Source organism: Hemicordylus capensis, chromosome 3, assembly GCF_027244095.1.
Source record: "Hemicordylus capensis ecotype Gifberg chromosome 3, rHemCap1.1.pri, whole genome shotgun sequence".
NCBI lineage: Eukaryota > Metazoa > Chordata > Lepidosauria > Squamata > Cordylidae > Hemicordylus > Hemicordylus capensis.
Window position 1 is genome coordinate 88,440,602 of NC_069659.1, and position 22,090 is coordinate 88,462,691.

Consider the following 22,090-nt stretch of genomic DNA (forward strand, 5'->3'; position numbering starts at 1 on the left):
AGCTCACTGAGAATGGAACGTACTGGAGTCATGGTACTGTACCGTGACATAAATGGATATAAAGTGTCATTTTGTAAATTTGGGTGCAACTATCTGAATGAAAAGATTTTAAAGTGATTGACATTTGATCTGAATGAGCTGTAGGTGCTACCACTGTTCTTCTGAAATGACATCAGTATTACTTCTCTTGGTCCAATAAAGAATCACCTTTAAAAAAGAAATATACTTTTTAAATGTTTTCTGCATCACATCAGCCTAGCAAGAACAGTATAGTAGTTGCAAAAGAAGCATAATGAATTGTGTGCAATTGTTTTGTTTCAGGAAAAAACACAAGATATTTGGCCAGGACAGATAATTGATGATCTTGAGCCAGGGACTACTTATTGTTTGAAAGTTAAAGCACATCTATCAGAACACAATGGGTTATATAGTCCAATAACCTGTATACAAACTAAAGGTATGTGGGGTTTTTTCAGTTTAACTGTTAACATCCCTTCTCATTGGGTGAAAAAGCAAGTATCAGTGTGGGATACTAGGAACTGTGATATTCAACTAGTAAAACATTCTGTGGCTGGGACCGGGAGATCTGCAAGTAACTCTGTACACCCACCAAGTCTCCCTGCCACTGCCCCCAGATTCTGTATCCTGTGATCTGAGGCTGTTCCTGCAAAGCCTCTAAAGAGCAGCTTATTGAGCAGCTCTTGGGACACTATCCTAGGTTGAAAACCTAGGAGGACTGTAGTCCTCCACAGAAACCCTGTGGGTGACAATACAAGGCCTGAAAGGAAATGTGCTACTGGAGACGAGCTGTCGCCCTCTGGATCAAAACACTGGCAGTGACTGGGAGTTGTAGGAGGGAGGCATCAAGGAGAGGCAGGGCAGTAATAATGGGTGACTTCAATTACCCACACATAGATTGAGTAAATTCACAGTCAGGTAATTTCTAGATACGCTGAATGACTGTGCCCTAGAACAGTTGGTCTTGGAACCAACCAGAGAGAAGGCGACCTTGGACTTAATCCTGAGTGGCACCCAGGACCTGTTGTGTGATGTCAGTGTCATCGACCTTTTAGGGAACAGTTCAGTCAAATTCAGCATACATGTGGGGAGAGAATCACCAAGGACGTCCAACACAGACACTTTGAATTTCGGAAGATGAAACTTCTCCAAAATGAGGAGTACGGTGAAAAGAAAGCTGAAAGGGAAAATCAGGAGAGTCATTTCGCTCCAGAGTGCATGGAGTTTACTCAAAACCACAATGCTAGAAGTCCAGTTAGAATGTATACCCAAAAGGAGGAGGAAAGGTACCACTAAGTCCAGCAGAATGCCAGCATGGCTGAGAGGTTTATGACAAGGAAGCAATAAAAGGGAAGAAGACTTCCTCCTGAAATTGGAAGGTCTATCCAAATGAAGAGAACAGAAAGGAACACAAACTCTGACAAAAGAAATGCAAGGTGACAATAAGGGAGGCAAAAAGAGAGTTTGAGGAACATTTAGCTAAAAGCATCAAAGGGAATAACAAAAACTTATTTAAATACATCAGAAGCAGGAAACCTGCCAGGGAGGTGGTTGGACCATTAGACAATGAGGCAGTGAAATTATTTATTTATTTATTTAACATATTTTTATACCACCCAAAACTTACATCTCTGGGTGGTTTACAAGAAGATAAAAACAAAAGTAAAACATTAGTTAAAAACAAAAACAAGAAATTTAAAACACAACAATTTAAATTTTTTTAAACAATATTGTAAAACAACATTAAAAACAATTAAAACAGTATCAGTTAAAAGCCTGGGTGAACAGATGCATCTTTAAAGACTTTTTAAAAATTGTCAGAGATGGGGAGGCTCTTATTTCACCAGGGAGCACATTCCAGAGCCTATGGAGGTTGCAGAGAAGCTAAATGAGTTCGTTGCGTCCATGGCAAAGGATACTGAGTACATAACTGTTCCTGAACCTGGCTTTTCAAGGATGGAGGCTAAAGAACTGAGTCAGATAGAAGTGAAAAGAGTTGATGTTCTAAACTGTCTGGAAAAACTGAAAACAAGCAAATTGCCAGGGCCAGATGGCATCCATCCAAGAGTCCTCAAAGAACTCAAATGTCAAATTGCCAACCTCCTTGCTAAAATATATAACTTATCCCTGCAATCAGGCTCTGTACCAGAGGACTGGAAAGTAGCAAATGTAACACCGATTTTCAAAAAGGGATTTGGGGCGATCCGGGAAATTACAGGCCGGTTAGCTTAACGTCCATTACAGGCAAATTGATGGAAAGCATCCTCAAGGATAAAATTGTAAGCACCTAGAAGAACAGGACCTGCTGGGAGAGAACCAGTATGGCTTCTGCAAAGGGAAATCTTGCCTCACCAACCTTTTGGAGTTCTTTGAGAGTGTCAACAAGTGTGTGAATAAAGATGATCCAGTTGACATAGTATACCTGGTCTTCCAAAAAGCTTTTGACAAAGTTCGAAACAGAGGGAGATATAAATGGAGAGTTTTCACAATGGAGCAAAGTAAGAAGTGGGGTCCCCCAGGGATCTGTACTGGGACCGGTGCTTTTTAATTTATTCATAAATGATCTAGAAGTAGGGGTAAGCAGCGAGGTGGCCAATTTGCAGATGATACCAAACACTTTCAGGTAGTGAAATCCAAAACAGATTGTGAGGAGCTCCAAAAGGATCTCTCCAAACTGGGTGAGTGGATGACAAAATGGCAAATGCGGTTCAGTGTTGGCAAGTGTAAAGTGATGCACATTGGGACAAAGAACCCCAACTTCAAGTATATGCTGATAGGATCTGAGCTGTCAGTGACTGACTAGGAGAGGGATCTTGGGGTCGTGGTGGACAGCTCGTTGAAAGTGTTGATTCAGTGTGTGGCTGCTGTGAAAAAGGCACAGGCCTGTCCCTTGCCTTCCTTCCTTTCCTCCGCCGATGGCCTCAGTAGCCCCAAACAGCAGCAGTCGTTGACTGGGCCCTTCCTTGCTGCCGCCACCGCCGACATAGCTCCTTGTTCCCCTCAGGCCACTGACTGGCTCGGGTCCGTCCCTCACCCTTCCTTCTTTCTCTCTTTCCCTCTCTTCTTTTTCTCTCTTTCTCCCTCCTCCACTCACTCTTCCCCTCTGCCTTTCTTCCCCTCCCTTCTTCTTTTCTTTCTTTCTCTCTCTCTCCCTTCCTGAGTTAACAGGTCTTCTTCATCTTGTTTCCTCATCTAATTCACACAACAGCAGCCTCCTTCTCCTGAAGGGGCTCTTTCCTCCGTCATGACCCCTGTCTTCGCAGACCCCTGCCCACTATCCTTTTGGATGGATGGATGGATAGATTCCTCTCCTCTACAGTCAACCTCTTCCAACCATTAACAGTTGCATTCCAACTGACCTTAACCATCACAGGCTCCTCCTCTCTATCTGCATATGGAATCCCCACTGCCCAGTCACCATGGTGCTTCTGCTCTCACAGGCTCCTCCTCCCTATCAGCATATGGAATCTCCACTTCCCAATTAGGTGCTTCTGCTCGGAAACTCTCGCAAGAGCTGCTATGCACGGGTATGCCTTAGAAAATTATATATATAGATTGTTTGCCATCAGTTCTGAATCTAAATTGATGGAGGCTTGGAGATTTTTCTTTTTTCATTTTCTTTATAGCTCGAGTTGGTCTTCCTCGTCCCACTAATCTTCGTGTTCATGCTTTGGATACAGAATACGTCTTGTACTGGGATGATCTATATGATGGAAATGTGAACTTCATGGTACAGCTCATGCTGTAAGAATTTTTGCTGTGTACATTTAAGTCTGTCTTTTTACATTCTTTCTTATTACTACTTTTTATTGATTCTTTGAAGTTCCAGGTGTTTAGACAAATGATAAATGGCTGAAAATACAGAATGAGTAAGTAAGGATGTCCTTCCTATTAAGGAAGAAAAAATTATTTCCTTAAATATTAATCCATTTTGTGCTTCTTGAGTAAGTCCCATTCTTTCCATAAATAAACCTAATTAATTAGATTTACAGTGTTAATACTTTTAATGTGTTAAGTTTTAAATTGTTTTCATGTTTAAATTTTGTTTTGATTATGTTTTTATTGTGAACTGCCCAGAGATGCAAATTTTGGGCGGTATAGAAAATTGTTTATTTATTATTTATTTATTTATTCAATTTCTATACTACCCTTCCAAAAATGGTTCAGTGTGGTTTACACAGAGAAGTAACAAACAAATAAGATAAACAAAATGGATCCCTGTTCCCAAAGGGCTTACAATCAGTCACTAAGTACTGTGCTGGGGGTGGATAGGGCCAGTTACTCTCCCCCTGCTAAATAAAGAGAATCACCATGGTAAAAGGTGCCTCTTGGCCAAGTTAGCAGGGGTAACTTACTTGTTAAGTAAGTAAATAAAAATAAAATTTCTAGAGTTTCTTGATTACTGAAGTACACAGTCAATATTCTCCTTATGGTCAGTCAGCATTGGTTGAAAACACTAGACTGGCCACAATTTTAGACCCAGTGTACTGGAAGTGATACTTGAATAGACTGGAGCATTTCCCAAGTGTGTTTTCCTGTGAAGAAGCCCCAGAGTGCCAGGAACTTGAGGCTCCAAACCCATGGTCCAATAATAACAGTATTTCAGAGTTGGAAGGGACTTTCTAGCCAAACCCCCTCTTCAGTGCAGGAATCTGCTGCAGCATCCCTGACAGATGGCTGTCTAGTCTCTGTTGGAAAAGCTCTAATGAAGAGAAGCCTACCACTGCATGAGGCAGACCATCTTACTGTCAAAACAGCTCTTACAGTTAGGACATTAATTTTAATGTCTAGCTTGGATCTAAATCAATCCATTAGTCCTAGTGCTGCTTCAGGAGCAACAGAGAACAAGTCCACTCCTCCTTTAAAGATAGTGATCATATCTCCCCGTAGTCTTCTCTTCTCCAGGCTAAACATACCCAGTTTCCCCCTCCAGCTGTTCCTCTTAGTACTTGGTTTCCAAGACCCCTCACCATCTTTGCTGTTTGTTCTCCTCTGAACGCATTCCATCAATGTCGTCCTTAAAATCTGAGGCTCAGAATAGGACACAGTATTCCAAGTGAGGTCTGACTAGCACAGAATAGAGTGGAATGATTGCTGCTTGTGATCTGGAGACTAGGCTTCTATTAATGCAACCTAAGACTGCATTTGTGTTTTTAGCAGCTGCTTCACACTTCTGGCTCATGTTCAGCTTGTCTGTGAAGAGTTTCACAGGTTTATCAGAGGGCTGAGGTATTGTTGACCACCACCATCACTACCCCCTTCTCGCTGTCCTCCAAAAGGCTGAAACGTACATTTACAATTGTAGTGATCAGCCTCCCCTTCCTCTAAAGAGTTAACAGGGAGTGAACCCTTGTCTTGACTGACATGCTGATAAACTTCAAGGCAGCCAATCAGTATACCAGGTGGGTGGGACCTTGAGAGTGGTTGCTGGGAATTCTGGGAACAAGAAGGGCAGTCTTTGTTGTATAGAAGTGCATGTAGAAAGGTTTAGTGAGAGGCATAGAGTTTTTGCTCCCTCATGGTCAAAGCCAGCATGTAGGTTTCTCACATGGAATAACTGCAGATCCTTGAGAGACAAGATTGCAGGAAACTTGATTCTTATCAGGTGTTGGGTGAGTTTTCAAGGAAAAGGGGATTCAGCATAGGAAGCAGTTTGTTAGATTTTGCCTTAGAAACTTAGATTTCTTTGTGTGCATGCTTTGTATATTCCTGATGCTGTTGTATTATTGTTTACCTGCAACGTAATTAAAATAAGATATATTGGCCTACACTCAACCCACCTAAGGCATTGCAAAAGCATCTGTAAACATTTAAGCGTACATAAAGATGACCTATTTTTGTAACTTATTTAGTATATTTAACTGTTTCTAAAAGCTGAGACAGTCTCAAATGGAAGCAGTCTGTAATTATTGAAAAAGACTCTATAACCATTTAAGTGTTCTTAAATGCAACCTATTACTGAAGCCTGAGAAAACCTATTTTTGTAGCCTTTTGAATAAACGTTTTCTTTTTCTGTTTTTTTAAACTTTTACAAGCCTCTCAGAGTGGGTTTTAAATTCAGTAGAAGCGGGATTTCTCTGGTGCAAACACTTTCTCAGGAGCTCAGCAGCTATCAGTTTTCTCTCCATGTGTAGGTGTATACGTGGAAGAGTTTTGTACTTGTCCAATAGCAAAATTAAAAGAGTTTTATCTGTGTAATCCAACCCCATGTCCAGAGAGTTTCTGTAGACAAAGCGGGTAGTGGCAGCTGCATTTTGAATCTATCGGTAATACAGAATAGTTTTATGAGAAGCCACTCAGGCAGCTCAGCAGGGATGACTCAGCATTTTCTTTCCCACATGTGAGCTAGCTCTGAGACAAAGATTTTAATCCGCTATAACAATACTGATTTATTGTCGGTACCAGACCTAATTACTTAGCTGGCTGCCCGATCAGATCAAGACTCTGGACACCACTTGTGAGTAAATCTTGTTGAACTAACTTTCAAGCACACATGAATAGAACTGGACTCATACATTTATTGCACTTAGTCAATCAACCTTCTTTTCTTCTTGTAGAGGGTTCAAAAAACGTGTTAGTCATGATATCTCAAAGGAGTGGGAACCTGTATCTGGATGTGAAAACACCACAAGAATACACTGCGACTTCTCATCTGCTGTCCGGCCCAATGGAATTTCCTATCTCCGTGTACAGGCTATGAATGGTCATAACAAATCACCGTGGTCTGAAGAGCTACAATTTGTACCTAAAGAACACAGTAAGTGTCTCTTGCCCCCATCATATGTGGCATCTCAGCTACTCATATATATATATATATATATATATATATATATATATATATATATATATATATATATACACACATGTATTCCCTAACTCTTTGAACAAAAGTTTACATCCCTCCACTTTTTGTACATCCCATATGAGGATCACACTTCCATGCAGCTGATGAAGTGAACTCTAGTTCATAAAAGCTTGTTTTGAGAAACATTTGGTAGTCTTTAATGGGGCATGAGCCTCCTTAATGCATTTCATGTATTTTACTACTAAGTGTTCCTTATAGGTCTAGGCCAGGCAGGCAGCATCTATGCAGCTTTTCCTATCAGCCTATCTATCTCTTGCTGCTGCACCAGCTCACTGTCTTTCTCCTGCTATCTTCTTAAACATCAAGATTGGTGCTGAAGAAACAGCAGGCGAGAGAAAATGAGGTGGTGCTGGCACCATGGCAAGAGACAGATGAGCAGGTGGGCAAAACTGGATCCATGCTGCCTGGCTGGCCTGCAGCTGCAAACAGCAGCACAAACAGATGGACAGAGAGCACTCCAAAGGAGAGTGTAACAGGTGGGAAGGGAGGCAGCATTGGGGCCATTGAGAGGGGCAGGACAATGTTGACATCCGAGCAGGTGGCAGGGAGTGGCAGGGCAAGGCATGGCATTAATCTCGGCAACAAGTCGGTGTGCTTGCCCTTTGTGATCCACCCTCTGCCCCTTCCCTCTCCTTCTGCGCTGTAAGTTCTTCTAGTCACATCCTGAGTAAAAATCCGATAGTCAAGCCAAATCTTTATTATGGTCATTGACGGGTATAGTGATTATCCATATTCAAATATCTGACAGGCTGTTGTATAGCAGAAGGAGCAGACTTGGGTTTCTGTTGCTCCTTAAGGCAGGACTAGAACCAAAGGGTTCAAATCACAAGGAAGCAGATTCTCTTTGTTTGTTATATTTGTAAACTGCCCCAAACTTCTGTCTCTGGGTGGTTTGTAGCAAAATAAAATAAATCAAAACAAATTAAAACCTTCAAACAACTTAAAACCACAAGTCTAGTCAAAAAGCTTTTGGACAATAAAATTGTCCACAATTTATTGTCTCTGAAGACAATAAATGTGTCTTTAAAGACTTTTTAAAAGTCTTCAGAGATGGGGAGGTTCTTATTTAGGCAGGGAGCACATTCCAGAGCCTTGGGGTGCCAACAGAGAAGGCCTGTCCCCGAGTAGACACCAGACCAGCTGGTGGCAACTGCAGACAGACAGACCTCTCTGGATGACCTCAATGGGTAATGGGGGCTCATAGTGAAGGAGACATTTTCTTAAATGCTTAGGAAGCCACCTAATGGCGCAGCGGGGAAATAACTTGCCTAGGGAGCAAGAGGTTGATGGTTTGAATACCAACTGGTATGTTTCCCAGATTATAGGAAACATCTATATCGGGCAGCAGCGATATAGGAAGATGCTGAAAGGCATCATTTCATACTGCATGGGAGATGGCAATGGTAAACCCTTCCTGTATTCTACCGAAGACAACCACAGGGCTCTGTGGTCGCCAGGAGTTGACACTGACTTGATAGCACAACTTTACTGTAAGCTGTTTAGGGCTTTATAAATTATAACCAGTACTTTGTATCTTGTTCATAAACATATTGGTATCTAGTGTAGTTCTTTTAATATAGGAGTAATATGGTCTCTTCGAGATAACCCAGAGGCCAACCTGGCTGCTGCATTTTGCACCATTTGCAGTTTCCGGACTACATACAAAGGTGTCACCACACAGAGTGTATTGCAGTAGTTGAGTCTGAAGGTTTCCAGCAGATGTACCTCTGTTCTGAGGTCATTTATCTTGGGAAACCTGATGTATCAGCCGAAGCTGATTTAGGCTAATCATTAGGAAGAATGTCCTAACTGTAAGAGCTGCTCAACAATGAAATAGTCTGCCTTGTGTAATGGTGGACTCTCCTTCACTGGAGTCCTTCAAATGGAGGCTGAATACCATCTGCCAGGGATGCTGTAGCAGTTTCCTGCACTGAGCAAGGGGTTGGACTAGGAAGATCTCACATGTCCCTTCTAACTCTACAGATCTGGATAGTGATTCCGACGACACTCAAAAATGGGTTCTGCGCTGCTCAGCTGGTCATATCCTCTCCCTTCCTTTTGGTTTTTATTTTAGAAACCCTGCTAGCTCTGATTAGCATAAAAAATAAATAGCCCAATGCCCCCAAATGCTCAGAGTGAGCTGCCAACAGTCTTGCCTCTTTACATAAGAACAGGCCTGTTGGATCAGGCCCAAGGTCTATCTAATCCAGCATCTTGTTTCACACAGTGGCCCACTAGGTGCCTCTGGGAAGCCCGCAGGCAGGAGCTGAGGCCAGGCCCTCTCTCTTGTTGTTGCTCCCCTGCAACTGGTATTGAAAGGCATCTTGCCTCTGAGGCTGGAGGTGGCCTATAGCCCTCAGACTAGTAGCCATGGATAGATTTGCCCTTCATGAATTTATCTAAATACCTCTTAAAGCCATCCAGGCTGTTGGATGTCACCACATCTTATGGGAGAGAATTCCATAGGTTAATTATGTGTGGTGTGTAAAAGTACTTCCTTCTGTTGGTCCTAAATTTCTTGGCATTCATCAGTTTCATGGGATGACCCCTGGTTCTAGTGTTAATGATCCAAGCAAATTGTAATTGTTAAAGTTTGCCTGAGCTTCATCATTGTGGGCTCCTGAGGTCTATTCACCAGAGCTGGGAAGAAGTCATCAATGGCATTCATGGCAGATGCTTTTGTGAACCCTGTCTATTGCCTCCCTATGCTATATTAAGTAGAGGTTTTGCCTTAGGTTTTGGAGCTTTAGTTCCAGCATTAGAGCTCTACCTGTTTAATTTAAAACAAACTTTCCATAAACTGTTTAAAATTATTTTTAAGATGAAATGGGCCCACCAGGAGTCTCCGTTGATGCCAGTGAAGACGTCCTCTATGTTTCCATCGAGCCTCCCAGAAACAGCATTAAACTATATGTTGATTTGTCATACCGAACTTGGTACTGGGAAGCATCTTCAAATGCCAAGGTAACTCTACTCTTAACAAAGAATTGTAATTAACATGTGAATGAAAAATACTGGCCTATATCCTGACTAATGCAGTCGAGGAAGCATGCATGCAGCTGCTGCATTCCAGACTAAAGTAACATGGGCACTCTGAGGGGGTGGTTTGCCAAACTCCCCTGCCGTCTGAAGTGACCTGAGGGCTGCATTACCCTCAGGGACGTAGTTTTGGGTGGCACAAAATGCTTCAAAGAGAAGAAAGTGTGTGTGTCCGCGCGCATGCATGCGGCACCCCACACAAGTTCCTGCACTGTTTTAGTTTGGAACACAGCAGCTGTACATATGCTTCCTCTGCTGCACCTGTTGCATTAGTCAGGATGTCAGCCACTGAATTATAATGTAATCTGTCAAACTTGTGCCTCTGCCCAGGGCATCTGTGGCCCTTCTGGGAGATTGATAATCCCACTATTCTTACAGTCTGCATGGACCATCAGGAGGGTGACAGTAAACTTGCATGTCATATTCAACAGACCTATTACAATACATCTTGTCTCCCTTTTAGAACAACTTCAGCATTAAGCCACAAATATGGCAATAACTGACTTCATTAGGCAATCACCAGGACAATTTTTTAATTCATATGAGATTTTACATCTTCTTATCCTCATAAGCCCCTATTTATAACACCCCACACAACTTTTTTTCTTTGCTTGATGAGTATGCATCCTAACACAGTCCCCACATACTGTCCCCACATACTGTAATGTCCCCTAAGAATGAATAGGAGTTCTTAGAGAGCAACCAGAGGAGAGATGGAGCAGGAGAGAGAGGGAGAGATGAGACTGACAAGAGATGTTTCCCCCTCAGTGCTTCTGGATTACTATTACTTCTGTTATAAGCAGCCAAGCCCAGGAATAGGCAGCCAAGAGCACCCAAGATCATGTGTCAGTGTGAGCTGCTTGTAGCTCGCACTGACACAGAGATGGGCGCCTAGAGCACCCGTCCCTGCCCTGAGGGAATCCCCCAGTGCACTGCACTTGGTGTGTGGTGCATTGTGGGATACCTGGAGTCCAGGACGACGGGTCCCAGCCTCAGATCGATCCGCCCCGCTCCATGCTCTACGAAGCAGCGGGGACCGTGTGGCGTGTGCTCCTACATAGGAACATAGGAAGCTGCCATATACTGAGTCAGACCATTGGTCTATCTAGCTCAGTATTGTCTTCACAGACTGGCAGCGGCTTCTCCAAGGTTGCAGGCAGGAATCTCTCTCAGCCCTATCTTGGAGAAGCCAGGGAGGGAACTTGAAACCTTCTGCTCTTCCCAGAGTGGCTCCATCCCCTGAGGGGAATATCTTGCAGTGCTCACACATCAAGTCTCCCATTCAGATGCAACCAGGGCAGACCCTGCTTAGCTATTGGGACAAGTCATGCTTGCTACCACAAGACCAGCTCTCCTCTCCACTGAACATTGACCATCCAGCAGGAATGGCCGGTGAGGGCAGTGCCAGGGGCGGAGGCGGCAAGGCTCCGAATGCTGGGGCAAAGGCAAGTTTTGCGAAGCCTGCCTTCCCGTCCAGTAGTTAGTGTGAAGGGCCCCTATATGTATCAATGGAGGCATTTTAATTGTGTTTTTAATAGTTTTAACATTTTAAGTTTTCAATTGTTGTAATGTATTAACCTTTCTATTTGTTGTTTTTATTGTTTTGTTGTAAACCGCCCAGAGTCTTGCGTTTTGGGCGGTATACAAATGTATTAAATAAATAAAGAGCCCCCCTCAGTTAACCACAGTGACACTAGAAGCAGACAAGGTGTGAAGTTTCACACCTATACACTTTGCACTGTATAGAAGCTGGTGCTGCCATCTTATTTGGGGGGGGGAGGCATTGTTTTAAGAAGAAGCCTTTCTTCTTCTTAAGAGCAACAGCAACAAACAGTTTATTTCCAGCAACAAATAAAACAGTAAATATGTAGTGCATAACTAGAGTGTTGCACTGATACTTCATCCAGCAAGAGTAGACAACTGATCCTTGGCAAATCCCAGAAATCCCCAGATACAGAAGATCATACCGCCATGTAGCAGACATCACCGTGGCAATTTAAATTTTGTACACCGCCAGAGATATACGTATAAGGCAGTATAAAAATATGATAGATAAATAAATTGATTAGAATCATTATAAGTAACACTGCTGAAGGAATAGGGTGACATGGACTTCTAATCAGTTGTTGCCAGGCCTCTAGGCTGGGTGTTCTCCCGACCACAGTTATTTGCCAAGGCTGGGGCTTGCAAGCACATTGCTCCACAGTGCTGTGTGGTACCTCAAAGTTATGGAATGCACCTCAAGTTACAAGTGTTAATTCAGTGTAGTCAAGCTCCAGGCTTTATTTGAATTGCTTGTTTTTATTTACATGCTTAATGTGTGCTTGTTTTACAGAGGGCACATGAATATAAATCAGCACCATTCACAATCTCAGGCTTGACCCCTTCAACTTTATACTGTTTAAAAGTGCAAGCATTCACTCGAATATATAACAAAAGTAGTGCGTTCAGCAATGTGACCTGCATGGCAACAGATAATGGTAGGGGATGTTTAACATTTGATCTATTTTATTTTTTACACTTATATCCCGCTTTTCCTACGAAGAGCTCAGAGCAGTGTACATGATTATGTTTTGCCTCACCACAACCCTTTGAGGTAGGTTAAGCTGAGAGATACATGACTGGCCCAAAGTCACCCAGTGAGTTTCATGGTTGAATGGGGATTCAAACTTGGGTCCTCCTGGTCCTAGTCCAACACTCTAACCACTACACTATACTTCTGCTCAGAAATTATGATTGATATAGGTTATCTACATAACTTAGGAACATAGGAAGCTGCCATATACTGAGTCAGACCATTGGTCTATCTAGCTCAGTATTGTCTTCACAGACTGGCAGCGGCTTCTCCAAGGTTGAGGGCGGGAATCTCTCTCAGCTTTATCTTGGAGAAGCCAGGGAGGGAACTTGGAACCTAGATGCTCTTCCAAGAGCAGCTCCATCCCCTGAGGGGAATATCTTACAGTGCTCACACTTCTAGTCTCCCATTCAAATGCAACCAGGGTAGACCCTGCTTAGCTAAGGGGACAAGTCATGCTTGCTACCACAAGCCCAGCTCTCCTCTTCCTAACTTTCTATGAAGGACACAACATCTAAATTTCTATATTGTAGTTTACGTAATTGAACTTAAAAAACAAAACTATTTTACAATTTTATATTAAATATGACATTAGTTTGCATGCAGCCACTGTTATCTTACTGTGACTTCTCTTCTAAGCCTAATTTAGTTAAAGGTTTTGTATTGGGAAGAGTGAGCAAGCTCTGCATTCCCCCCACCCCCGCCCACCCCAAAATATTTTCTGAGCCACAATAGATTTTCAAGTGCCAGACTACTAAAAGTAAAAATATTGTCTTAAAATGTAATACCTTTTGTTAACGTAGCACTGTTTCATACCTAAATAGTTTAATTCCTGTTTTCTTTGTTTTGCAGGACCATCTTCATATCCAGCCACTATAATCTTTGCCATTACTCTGACTGTTTGTATTTTTACAGCAGGCTTGATCTACCTTATATATCGTTTTTGCAGACCAATCAAAGATGCATTCTTTCCATCATGCAGTCCTCCAAAGATCATAGAGGTATTATACATGGTGTCTTTTTTTTGCGGGGCGGGGTTGGGGACGGACAACCTTATCATTTGCAGTAGTACAATAATTACAGGACAAATAGGCTAGCAACCTCATCCTGGTGTCATGGATTTTCCTATGCTCATAGTGAGCACATGGTCACAGTTTTCACAGTAAATATGTATGGGAACCAAGAGATTCCCCAGTAGAAACTAAATGGACAAGCTACTACTAAATGGACAAGCCATTGTATGCACAACAATTTCCTGTGCAGATCCCTGTTCTCATGCATGTAAAGATCTCTGGCCTGTGGCATCTGACTTTTATTAGCACTGAATATATTTGCATGGTGAATCTGCCAGAAACATTGACTGAGATCCAGATTCATGGTGCATGTGCCAACAAGTGTTTCAAGTTCTCAGCCCTATCTTGGGGAAGCCAGGGAGGGAACTTGAAACCTTCTGCTCTTCCCAGAGCGGCTCCATCCCCTGAGGGGAATATCTTACAGTGCTCACATTTGGCTCCCATTCAAATGCAACCAGGGTGGACCCCGCTTAGCTAATGGGACAAGTCATGCTTGCTACCACAAGACCAGCTCTTCTCTCCAAAGATTCCTGCCTGCAACCTTGGAGAAGCCTCTGCCAGTCTGTGTAAACAATACTGAACTAGATAGACCAATGGTCTGACTCAGTATGTGGCAGCTTCCTATGTTCCTAAGTTTGCAGTGGGGGAGGGCCAATTTGCATGGATCTCCTCTTCCTTCTGTAGCCCTCTGTGCCTCCTGAATAGGAGGCACAAAGTTTCAGTGAAATTGCATTTTGGGCGGTATAGAAATATGCTAAATAAAAATAAATAAATAATATATGTTCCTGAGGGCCCCCCAACCTCAGAGACAGGTTTTCAGGAGGTACACAGTATGCTGCAGAGAGCAGGAGGGCAAATCAGTTAAAATCGTCCCTTCCCTGTTGCACACAGAAAACATAGTTTGAATGTCAACCATTATTCCGTAAATCTCATACATCCCATAGATCTCGCTTGCACAGGATATAGCTATGGCGTTGTTACTTTAACCCCCATCTGGATTTGGGGGTAGATTTCCACCTCCAGTTGTGCATAAAGAAGCAAATCACTGCACTCCCCATTATACTTTTGTTGTCAGACTCTTGCCTGCACTCTGGGACACTATATATCCACAAGTATGGCCCCTTACCATTTATATTATTAATAAAAATATGATACAGGGTAGAAAACCACCCCAGAAATAAATGGGTTTTCTATTATGGGGTGGCTTCTATCCCATGCCCATCTTAAGTCAATTGAGATGGGGGGGAACACCTTGTTTTTCTTTGGAAACTTCAGTTTTGGTTCCCCTGATGATGATAGTGTCTCAGAACTCGTCTGAGGCCCTGCATAGTTTTGTGCTCCTGAGCTAGGGCAGATGAAACCAGCCTCTCCCATGATGTCAGACCTAGTGTTTGGAACAAGTAAAGCCTTTGGAAGTATCTGACCTCACAGCAGGAATTTTAGCCAGCAGAACAAAACCAAAAGGCTCGCAACAGCAGCAACCATAAGATGTCTGCTTCAGTAAGTCTGGCATCAGTGGATCAAACATCTGCAGTACATCTCTGGTCAGTACATTTCTCCCAGTGGAGTACAGCCCAGAATGGCAGGGTGGAGCTTGGTTCCATATGGAGAGAGCAGGAAGATGTAGAAGTGGGATGTGTGGCATTGAACAGTCTACTGAATCTCAACTGCCAGTGAAAGTACCAAGATAATGGGTGACATGACAAGCAGACGTGACAAAAGGTGGTCTACAACCAGTTTATCACTCACCTAATGCACAGTGCTGAGGTGAGGTCTGGGTCCTCCGGTGAGAAATTTAGTTCTGGTAACAAGTAGGAGCAGGGAATCTCTAAATTTTTGATAAAGAAAAGTTACTGGTTTAGGTATATCCCTTAAATGTTCCAAATCTAATAGTAAGGATGGAGTTTCTGAGGCAGCCATTGTATCTGGTCAAAAAAGCTCGGTTAACAAATGTTTAAGCTGAACCAAAAGCCAATTAGCCGTCTGTGGTAATTCAAATTCAGACCTCAAACTATCAAAAGATTTTTTTTTACAAACAATCAGAAGTAATAAGCTGATCCAATGTATTAAGGCCTTGGGAAGCCCAATTAAGCCCAAAAATGGATTTATAAGAAATCGTTAACCTGGGTTTCCCCACAATGTGAGCCTATCATGCATATAGGTATTAAAACCCTGTCTGTGTCCTAAAATTCTTCATATATATCTTACAACATAAAGCGCAGGCAAAACTACAGATCCACAAACAAATACTGAACCTAATACCTACCTGCCAAGATTTTAATGGAGCCACATAATAACTCTCAAGTTGTTGCCAAAGTGAAACTGCAATCTGCCCCCTATTCCATCCCAGAAGCTAAAAATAAGCCCAATAATAAGCTTGAAAATGTGGGTCATTAAACCCACCTTCTCTCACCAGCAATTGTAATTTAACGAGAGAATTTAGGAGGGCCCCCTTGCCACAAAAACTCTCTTACCAATCTATATACCCTCTTAAAATAGGAAATGGGTATAAAAATCAGGCCTCTTAAAATATATACAAGCCTAGGCAATACGTTCATTTTAACAACATTTGTCTTGCCCCAAATACTTAGAAAAATCTTAGACCACCTATCCAAATCATTTTTCATCTCTTCCAAAACAACTTGAAAAAATTAAATTAACCATTTGAAATAATTTCCTAGTCACTATAATACCTAGATAAACAAAAGAGTCAAGGCAACACCTAAAACCCCGCCTTCAAACTGGCCAAACTGCCAGGTGTTTAAACATGTTCAAAGGCCCGTAAAAGGGCCTCCGAACAGGTTCGTGCACATCCCTAATTAATATTTTAGTATCCACATTTTTAAAAAAATAGGTCCATGACTAGAACATAATGTAGAAAGTTTACCTGGTTTCAAAATAACCTTTATATAAACTTCATTAAAATGGTAAGACCTTATTCAAAAATGCTTAATTATAAACTAACAAAATAGGTGCTAAAAATCAATAAACTTTTTATAAAATCCCCCCCCCAACCTATCTTGCCCTGAAGATTTTTTACATTTCATAGATCTAATAATATCCATTATTTCCTCTAAAAAAAATAATGGTGGTGCAAGAAAATTAATCTAATCATGTGTTACATGTAGAGGATATACTTTTGCAAATAAAACAAGTAAAGATTAGCTCTATTTAATTACATACTCTGGAATAGGGAGCTTGGTGTCCTATTCTTTTTAATCAAGGGCAAGAGAGCCTGAAGGTAATAAAATCTGCTTCTTTAGACCTCAGAATGAGGTTAATACAGCAGAAGCTCCTGTATCGTACATATTGGACACCACAAAGAATGTTTAGAAAAGGTTGGTTGCAGACTTCTAAATGCTGGCGATGCAATTTTGAGGCTGGAACACTTACACATGGTCTGAGCTTGTCCTGTTGATACATTGTTTGGGTTGGAAATTCAGATTTTTTAAAATATGACTATGCAGCAATGTTTGGTCGTTAAATATGTTCATGTCCTTTTGGGATATGTCCCCAAAGCATGGAATTTATCTCTCTATCAGTAGAGATCTGCACGAACCAGTTCAGAGGCCTTTTTACAGACCTCTGGACTGGTCTGGTGGTTCAGCAGTGGAGTGGGGGTGGAGAAGTGGCCGGTGAGGGTGCACACAATGTGCACATGCACCAGCCACTTCCGGGGTGGCAAGAGGGTACGCTGCCACCCTGCGCCAGCGATTTTTGGCACAGCACTAGTAGGGGAAACACCACGGTGGCTGGGTGGGTAAGAGCACCCTCCCTCCTGCTTACAGGTAAACCACCACCCCCGCTGCCGAACTGGGCATCTGCCAGTTAGTGCACATCCCTGTATATCAGTGGATTATTTGGGCATGGAGAATTGCCAAAAGGATTGTGATACAATATGGGTAGGACAAGTTCACTCCTGATAAAAAGTTGTGGATTATGGATATGTGTTCCCTAGCACAATTTGAACCAGTTTTTTGTTTTGTTTTTGTTGCAAAATGGAATAGAGGAATTTGTTGCAATTTGGTCTAATAATGAATTGTATAGTTTTTGAAAATTATATTTTAAGAGGTTTTTTTAACCTTTTTCTTTGTTTAGTCTCTCTATTTCTTTCTCATGATACTGAGAAATGTTTTAAATATGAAGATCAGAAGGGAGGGAATATATATAATATAGATAATATGGGGTTATTTTAATTTTTTTATTATATATGAATTTTAGTTGTATTACTTATTATTCAAAATAAAGTGAGGTGTTTTTTTTTTAAGGGGACAGGCAGTGAATGAAGCAATCAGAGGGCAAGGGGACCATTATGAACCCTGAGGGAGGAATCTAAATACTACCTTAAGTCCTGGAGAGCCACTTCCAGTGAGAGTAGACAATGCTGCTCTAGATGGACCAACAGTCTGATTCAGTAGGCAGCAGTTTCCTGTGTTCCTATGGGAGCACCTTGACCTAACAGAACCAAGTGTATCTTGGCCTGCTAATCCTGGCTGGTGTGTATCATGCCAGCCATGAAGCACTGCAGGAACTTTTTGGGCCCTCCTATTTCTGTGCCACGATAGAGCTGAGATGATTTGAAGACCTAAGTAATTTAAGATTCTATGACAAAGCCACATGGCAGGATTGAAGAGTGATTGCCATGTTGGCAACCATTAGAGGAATCTGGACCTTGTTTGTGCAGGAGCTGCAGGACAGCTACATTCCTGGGTCTGACCAGCAGTTGATGGGCAGCTGTTAGGTTTCTGAGGTGCTCTCCCTTCTGGCAACACATGCCAAAGAAGTACAGTTTGAAAATATAGTGGTGCTGTGATGTAATAAGATCATGCCCACTGACAAGGAATGTTTACCTTGGGAAGCAAGTTGGAGAACTGCAACAAAGTCAAGTCGGCCAGCAAATTGTGCAGCAATATGTACAGCCATGGAGCAACACTTGAGACTGATTCAGGTGAATTGCCCCTCTACATGCACTCCCAAACCTTGTTGAAGCACATGGTAGAGGGGTGATTCAGATGAGCATCCCTCTCACATGACTGAAGGATGCGCCAAGAGCACATCAGCACATCCACCAGTGGCATCAGGGCAGGTACTTTCTTGCTGTGGCCCTGGTTTTCTTGCGTGTTCAGGGCAATGCCAGAGCCAGCGTGGTGTAGTGGTTAGAGTGCTGGACTAGGACCGGGGAGACCCGAGTTCAAATCCCCATTCAGCCATGAAACTAGCTGGGTGACTCTGGGCCAGTCACTTCTCTCTCAGCCTAACCTACTTCACAGGGTTGTTGTGAAAGAGAAAATCAAGTATGTAGTACACCACTCTGGGCTCCTTGGAGGAAGAGCAGGATATAAATGTAATAATAATAAAAATAATGTTCATCTGAACTTGCCCTCAGAAATTGTGGTGAGAGATAACTCTCTCCACCTCCGCCACCCCATTGTATAGCTGGCAGAGGCTCTCCTGAGCAAGTGTTTGTCCTGTGTAGGCAATATAAGTCAGAACAAGCAGACATACCCCTAGAGATACAAACACATTCACAAAGGGAAGCACTGCCATCTGTGTTTGGTTTGGATGAACGAAAGATGTTGGTATTGTATATACCCAGGAAATGTGTCCAGGACAGCTGACAATAAACCAAGCAAAAGATGTGGTGATTGTGGGTGGCTGGCCTGTAGAATGCATTTGATAAGCTCCCATATTGCCTCTAGATCAAATAGTGGGTCCTTTCAGCTGAGAAATGAGATGTTGAAGTTTGGATCCTCATTAGTGGGGGGTTTGAAATGTTCATTTGTCTTTGCTAACAGCTCACATTCTCAGTGAGTCATGCATGGCACAAGGCACCATGCGTAGGATTTGGTGGTCACCGATGCACTCCTCTGGCATGAAATGTTAAATTATTGTGGGTTCTGAGGCCTAAAAAAGTTGGAGGGTATCCATTGTAACCAATGGGACTACTTTGGAGTCGGAAGTTCTACTTGTGTGTAAAAAATCATGTCTCTGGATGAGGGTAACAAATATTCTATAATACCTTGAAAGTTTATTTCTCTACAATGTCCTGAACTAACAATGGAAGTGAGAGCCTACATTCTAATTCTCTTACTTCCCCCTCACTTCTCACTTCCTTCTATATTGCAGCTGGCCAGACTCAACTATATACAACCATAAAAGGAGACATTGCATGCTAAATACAGGTGTACTCCAGTCCTCTGCCCCACATAAAAGAGAAACACATGGGTACTGGGTTTGTTTGTTTTTAAGAAAATAAACATTTTTCCGGTCTTATTTTTGTCATGCAATTTTTTTTAAACCCCAAGGCATTTGCAAAGACTGTATGTAATATAAGCTGAAAAGTGATTATTGTTTTTTAAATCTGCAGTGCAGAATGCTAGATGCTCTTTCTATACTAGTAGTGGGAACATATGTATCAATTAAATGTTAGTTAGATCATAATTACATCTGGTGTTGTCAGTTAATTTAATGAGGTTGAAACTTTTCCACATTATTTTAATTGTAAACAGCCCAGAGATGCAAGTTTTGGGCAATATGGAAATATGTTAAATAAATTAAATAAATAAATTATATCTTACAGACTTTTATAGTACAGGGGCTACACAGACTTCAGATTCAAGTTTTGGGCAATATGGAAATATGTTAAATAAATTAAATAAATAAATTATATCTTACAGACTTTTATAGTACAGGGGCTACACAAACTTCAGATTCATATATCTGAAGTCAAAAAGTACTTTTGTTGGGAGGAAAAGGCGGTGAAAATCGCTTCCCCCACCTTTGTGTGTGTTTGGCTGCTCAGCAGAGCTCTGGGCTAAGTGCCGAGGCAGAGTTTCTGCAGGCACCCTGCTCTTTTCTGCTCTACTAAGGCTGTGCAGAATGTGAGCCTGCCATTCTAGCAACTTGCCCTAGATCGTGTATATGCAAAGATTAGCAATTTGCCCACGGAATGTATGGTAAATAACTTCAGCATTATACTAAACGATGAATTGCTCAGCTGCCAAAGCTTCCTCAAACTGTTACAAGCAATTTCTTGCCAGAAGACAAAAAAGGTGGGGGTGGGGTTGGACCTGCTGCATATACATCTCAAATGCCTACACTGTTTAATGTCTTACAAGTATTTTCTCCGCAACAACAATCCCACCACTGTAGTTCCATTAAATGGTCAGTAGGGTGGCACTATATACAGTACTATGTACTTAGCATGAACTGTAGAATTGGGCAGACCTTATTTGCACTGCAGCAGAAACCGGCACTTCATTCGGTAGTTCCCTTCACATCCACATCTTAAACGTGTGCAGCAAAAAGTGTTACCACAGATTCATTGGCCCCATTAGGGTTACTCCCCACTTTAGCAAACCGTCTAAAGCAGGGATTCTCAACGTTGGGTCCCCAGATGTTATTGGACTTCAACTCCCAGAATCCCCAACCAAGGCCACTGGGGCTGGGGATTGTGGGAGTTGAAGTCCAATAACATCTGGGGACCCAACGTTGAGAATCCCTGGTCGAAAGTACACAGGACAAGGTATAAAACTGAAGAATATAAAAGACAATAGTTAAAAGCTGTTGAGCTGTCTACACAGTAGCACTAAAAGCTCTAAATCTATTTTTTTTAACTATGCAGAGTATATAAAACTGTAGGAATGTAAAAGACTGTTGCTAAAAGCCACTTTTAGAAATGGTGAGAGGTTCACTCTCTCTGTGTGTCTCTTCAGCACCAAAACCTTGGTGCTGAAGAGACAGCAGGGTGTGGAGGGTGGGGGAGGGAGGGTGCTGGAGCAGCAGTGGCAGAAGGACAGGCCAGTAGGATGCTGTAGCTGCCAGCTGCATGTTCAAACAGCCGTGTGGGCATGCCCAGATTGTGAGGCTGGCATGGGGAAGAGGGACAACATTAAGGACAGTGAGATGGGACAACTGAGCCAGCTTGTGGGTAAAGGAGGCTGGCATGGGGCCAAGGGTTGGCAAGTGGGGGAAATGCATAGGGAAGATAGCAGCAGCTCAGTGAGGTGACCCGGGAGTGGGGCAGGATGGCTGCACACATTGCCTTACCTTGCAGTTACATCAAATGCTGCCCTGTTGATGTGCCATGCAGCACGTGCATGTCCCAAAGAATATCTTTGCATACATATGGGATATCTTTCTGGTGTGCTTTGTTTGCAATATTGCTCCAGAAGAACAATTGTAACTTGGTAATCAGAGTCCTTGCCTAGATGACCCACACAAACTTGCATCCAAATGCCTCTGTCCCAGTTTTGTCTCCTTTTTATCTTCTGTCTTATTCCTTTTCTTCCTACTTATATGGGTGAAATCTCAATATTCAGTAATTCTGCCAAGACCCAGGTTCACAACCAGGACACAAATTATTAGAAACGTTTCTTTCTGATACTTTTGTACCTCCAAAAGGATGACACATCTATTTTTTTAAATAGTAGTTTAATTTATTTTTAGTTACATTTCTTCTACTTCACTTCTATTATTGCTATAGATAACAAAATCTGAATTTATTTTAAGTTTTTGTTT

General features: G+C 42.2%; 1 protein-coding gene across 3 annotated transcripts in view; it reads left to right on the forward strand.

Moving 5' to 3' along the window:
- IFNAR1 (interferon alpha and beta receptor subunit 1) overlaps positions 1-22,090 on the forward strand; it is a 50,034-nt gene that overhangs the window by 22,292 nt on the left and 5,652 nt on the right. For 2 of the 3 annotated variants that reach the window (XM_053309727.1, XM_053309729.1), the window contains exons 5-10: positions 322-457; positions 3,645-3,762; positions 6,576-6,775; positions 9,705-9,847; positions 12,258-12,402; positions 13,350-13,498. In XM_053309727.1, the coding sequence (XP_053165702.1) occupies positions 322-457; positions 3,645-3,762; positions 6,576-6,775; positions 9,705-9,847; positions 12,258-12,402; positions 13,350-13,498 (891 nt within the window). Of the gene's footprint in view, positions 1-321; positions 458-3,644; positions 3,763-6,575; positions 6,776-9,704; positions 9,848-12,257; positions 12,403-13,349; positions 13,499-19,696; positions 19,842-22,090 lie in introns of those variants that run through there. The other variant, XM_053309730.1, reaches the window with a different exon arrangement.